The 4,375-nt window shown below is 51.7% G+C and overlaps 1 protein-coding gene across 1 annotated transcript in view; it reads left to right on the top strand.

The window, feature by feature from the left end:
- Positions 1-4,375, top strand: part of LOC103925267 (SITS-binding protein-like) — a 23,955-nt gene that overhangs the window by 9,381 nt on the left and 10,199 nt on the right. Inside the window, exons 2-5 of the mRNA XM_009333966.1 lie at positions 2,382-2,553; positions 3,559-3,766; positions 3,900-4,050; positions 4,310-4,375. Coding sequence (XP_009332241.1) covers positions 2,382-2,553; positions 3,559-3,766; positions 3,900-4,050; positions 4,310-4,375 — 597 coding nt within the window. The remainder of the gene's footprint in view (positions 1-2,381; positions 2,554-3,558; positions 3,767-3,899; positions 4,051-4,309) is intronic.

The following is a 4,375-nucleotide window of genomic DNA, read 5'->3' as shown; positions in this document are numbered from 1 at the left end:
AGGGGCCGCGGCCGCCTCTTCCCAGTGCTGCATTGGTAACGCCAGGGTGGGAGAAACATGTTTATATAGAGACTGCATAAATAACTGCTTAAGATCACAATGTTGGCGAAAAAAGCAAGGAGCTCAGAAAGGTCTCTTCCAACCACAGACACAATGTGGCAGCTCTCTCGGGATGGGATTAATCCATGTCTGCGGCTGCAAAAATTTATGGGGGCTCTTTTTTTGTATCATTCCCAGTTTTTTCCCTCAGTTAAATAAAAGCAGACTCTGCAAGCAAGCCTTAGGGAGGAGAAAGAAAAACCCCGTCAGACCATGTTGTGGGGAGCCCTCAGGACAGGCGAGGGAGCGGGGTGGGATCCTGTGGGTATGGGGAATTTTTCCCCTTTAGCCGTAAATCACCTGTTGACATCGTTTTCGGCTGGTGGAAGTTGTTGACTGAACAAAACCGCTGCGCGTGGGGCTGGTTTTCCTTTGCTGACATCAATTCGGGGCGGTTGAGAGGACGAGCAAGATAGAATAGGTGTTTTCCCATTTAAGAAAGAAAAAACCAACCAAAACCCAAACTATTGGAAAATATGATCCAGCCAAATTTAAGAGTTAAGAATAGGCATTTTTTACCCGCTCTTTCCCAGCTGGTGTAACTAGTTCAGCTGACACCTGGTACAGCTATACTGAGCCTCCAGGGTTTCCACTTTAATAATTTACATCTCCTCTCCCCAACCCTTAGTGAAACTTTAACCTCTCTCTGCCCCCACAGCAGAAACAAGCTCAGGGCTCCAGGAGCGCTGCCTGAGCCTCGGGATTGGGGTTGGAGTGAGAAGTAGTACGTTGAGTTGAGTTGGGAGGTCGTTGGGTCCCTCTCTGCCCGTCCCAGCCTCCCTCCGCAGCCCCAAATCCCCAGGCTTTCAGGGAAGCCCATCCCCGCATGTGAAGTCACGCGGGATACTAAGTCCTGCTGATCCCACGCTTTGGCAGAAAGGGGAAAGTTTTAGCGCTTTGAAGCGAAAGTTGATGGTTTCTGAAGGGAGGTGGGTCAAGGATGGGGATGTTCCCCGGGACCAGCAGCTTTTGGAGATGGCTCATTGCTCCGCTGCCCTGCCAGCCCTATGAGAAGTGCTCCAAATGCCCAAACTGACTTACTCTCGCTGAGGGAAGTACTTTTTATTATCAGCCCTCAGGGAAGAGGGAGGCTTTGCCTTGGGGGAGAGCGGAAAACCCACAAGTCACCCCGGGGACGCTGCAGCGCTCTTGAGATGAGCACTCATGGCGGGGTTAAAATCTCCCTGCGTTGCACGCAACTGGGGACAGCCACAAATTCAGGTTGTAAATTCACCTCAGAAACACTGCAGAAAGCAACTAGGAGAGATTTTTTTTTTAAAAAAAAAAAAAAAACAAAACAAACAAAAAAACCCCAACAAACCCAGATTTTCTCCAAGCTGGGTTTGTGAAAGCACTGTTGCTGCATTTTAAAGCTGCTGCCTCGAATTTTCCGCCTCCACCGTCACCCTTGTCCTGCAGTGACACCCACCTGTGAAGCCTCTTCGCTTAAACAGTTTTCAGCATCTCTTCACCAGCAACTCAAAAACCCATTAATTTTTGGTAACTGTGGCTGGGTGCAGGAATGTAACCAGGTGGGCTCTCCAAGGTGCGGGGTGCCACGCGGGGGTGTTACCTCTGGATCACCAGGCTGCTTCATAGCAATTTTATTTAAGTTCATCTATCTAAAACTGGCAGGAAAAGTGGCAGGCTTTGAGGACGATTTCTTGTGGTGTTTTTTTTTATTTTAAAGGAAACCATAATTTTTAAGGTATAGAGTTTTTATTCCCGCAGTGGGATTTTTACATTCTTCCACCTGGCTGCATGTTCAACACAGGCAGATATATAAGGGGGAAGAAGAAGAAAAATTGTTGTCTTTGGCTTTAATTAGCAAGTTAAGCCTCCTCTTGTTCTTCAAGGTAAACAAAGCGCATAACTTGCGCTACTGACTCTTGCTACAATTTTTTCTCTCTTCCTACTCTTACACCATTTGATAACTTTAATAAACTGCAGGCTGAGAAATCAAGCAGTTAGACAGAACTTCAGCTTTTTTTTTTGTACCTGGAAGCCCAGCTCTTGTTCTTGTGGAGGAAAAACTTAAACCTGAGTATCTTCTACCGGGTCAGATGCGGAAAGCAAAGAGTGAGCACCCGCTGCTTTTTACATAAAACACCTAAATCTCAGGGGGTTGGGATTTTTCTTCCTGGGAAAAGACCTGTCCCATGACTGCTCTGACAACACTGGAATAACACGCAGGGGTTTTGCCTCTGAAAATGCAACTATGCACACGTTCATCCTCACCCCGAGGCGTTTCTCGCCATCTGATGATGCTCTTTTGGCTGCAGGATTGCTTCTCCATGGCCAACGTCTCCTGGTATGGAGGGGCGAGCATCCGTGCCCAGCGCTGGCCGCTCAACAGCGCCGAGAGCCACGCACAGCCCTTCGTTAGCGGCGACTTCAGCAAAAACCCTGTTGGCTACGGGCCTGTTTTGGAGAGATACTTTTTAGGCTCGACAGGTAATTGTATCCTTCCCCATCCAATGTCCTATTGCTTTAATCCCTGTGTTTCTCCATCCCTCTCCTCATCTATAAAGCAACTAGTTTAAGAGCAGAGTAGATGTCTCCAAGATTAAAATATCCTACGAATGTAATGACAACTGGCAGCAGGACAGGAGGGACGGATCCCACACTGCCTCATCCCTGTGGAAAAGGCCATGATATTAAACCTCAGCGCACCTAAGCTGCATTTACAAGTCAGCGCCTGAGAGGATGGGGTTGGGCCAAGTCTCCCCAGGGAAATCGCATGCTCTTGGTGTGTCTTTTACTTTTTTTTAAAGCAGAGATCTGTGTCCACTGCCGCATCCTCTAGCTCCACTCAAGTGGCTTCACCCTGAGCTCACGTGTCCCTGACACTGCTATGGGATGCTGGATGCGGGCATGAGTTTGCTTGCTGCTGTCATTTTTGGGTGGATATTTGGATTATTCTGCAGAACGCCAGACTTCAGATATTCCCCCAAATTAATCAATTGATCTGCAGCTGCCCTGCATTGATGAAGCTGGAGCTGCTGCCTAAGCTGAATGCAAAGCAAAAAGGCAAGAAATGGAGCAAATCCAGCCCTTGAAAGGCCTTTTGGTGGTTAAAAGGGAATAGCGGAAGCAGAGAGCGGGGATTTGCTCGCATGGCTGGATTTGTGGCTGGGATCAATCTGGGAGGTCCTGGTACTAGTTAGGCTCTGCCCCATGCATCCCTGTCCCACCAGTGTGAGAACTGAGAGGAGCCATGCACTTGCTGCGACACCGTTTTCTTCTTCTCTCCCCAAAGGAGTGACGGTGACAGTGGCACCTGACGTGCCTCTCTTCCTCTCACTGGAGAGCAACAGGCATTTCTGCCTGGAAACGCCGGCGGGGAGAGCCGCGGTGCCCCTGCGGTACCTCCTCTGTGTCAGCCCAGACGTCGCGGCTGCCCACCAGCACGGAGCCATGCACTTGCTGCGACACCGTTTTCTTCTTCTCTCCCCAAAGGAGTGACGGTGACAGTGGCACCTGACGTGCCTCTCTTCCTCTCACTGGAGAGCAACAGGCATTTCTGCCTGGAAACGCCGGCGGGGAGAGCCGCGGTGCCCCTGCGGTACCTCCTCTGTGTCAGCCCAGACGTCGCGGCTGCCCACAGGCACATGGGCAGCCAGCTCGCAGGGCAGGCCCGGGTGCTGCCGGACACGGCCCTCCTGGGGTAAGCTGATCCTTCCCTCCCGGCTACGGGGTTGCTTTCCAAGCCCTTGTCCCGGTCGCTGCCCTGAGCATCTTGTGCTGGCACAAGGTGCAAACCCACCCACCCACGCACCCCGGCTCTTTCCATCACACAGGTCTCCAATCTGGCAGTATTACGGCCCGGCGGGTTCAGCTGCCAAAATAAAACGAGGTTTGAAGTCGCTGGCCAAGAAATTGAAGCGGCATCATCTTCAGGAGGGGGTCCTGGCCTTGGGGGAGCGCTGCACCGCCATCCTCGCTGCTGCGGTACGTCCCGTTCTGCCGGCCACCGGGCTCGAAAGGCAAATGGAGAGCTGCCATCAGCCCTGCTCTCAGCACCATTAAATTCCTGCGTGTAAAACACAAACGCACACGTTTGTGGGGTGGGGGCTGTGAGCCTCCCCTCCCTGAGAAGGGGTGCTCAGTTTGGAGTTTCACCCCGTGCAGGCGGTGACACCGAGCAGCTAGTGCTTGGTGGCTTTGCCACTCCTACAAAACACCTTTTTCTGCCTTCCCCTCCCTGCAGGACCACGTGCCCTCGGAGCGGAGGAAGAGGCACGACTCGACCCGTGCCTGGGACCCTTCCCTGATA

Source organism: Pygoscelis adeliae, unplaced genomic scaffold, assembly GCF_000699105.1.
Source record: "Pygoscelis adeliae isolate BGI_AS28 unplaced genomic scaffold, ASM69910v1 Scaffold420, whole genome shotgun sequence".
Taxonomy (NCBI): Eukaryota; Metazoa; Chordata; class Aves; order Sphenisciformes; family Spheniscidae; genus Pygoscelis; species Pygoscelis adeliae.
The sequence above is the reverse complement of the archived record's forward strand: the minus strand, read 5'-3'. Positions and strand labels throughout refer to the sequence as shown.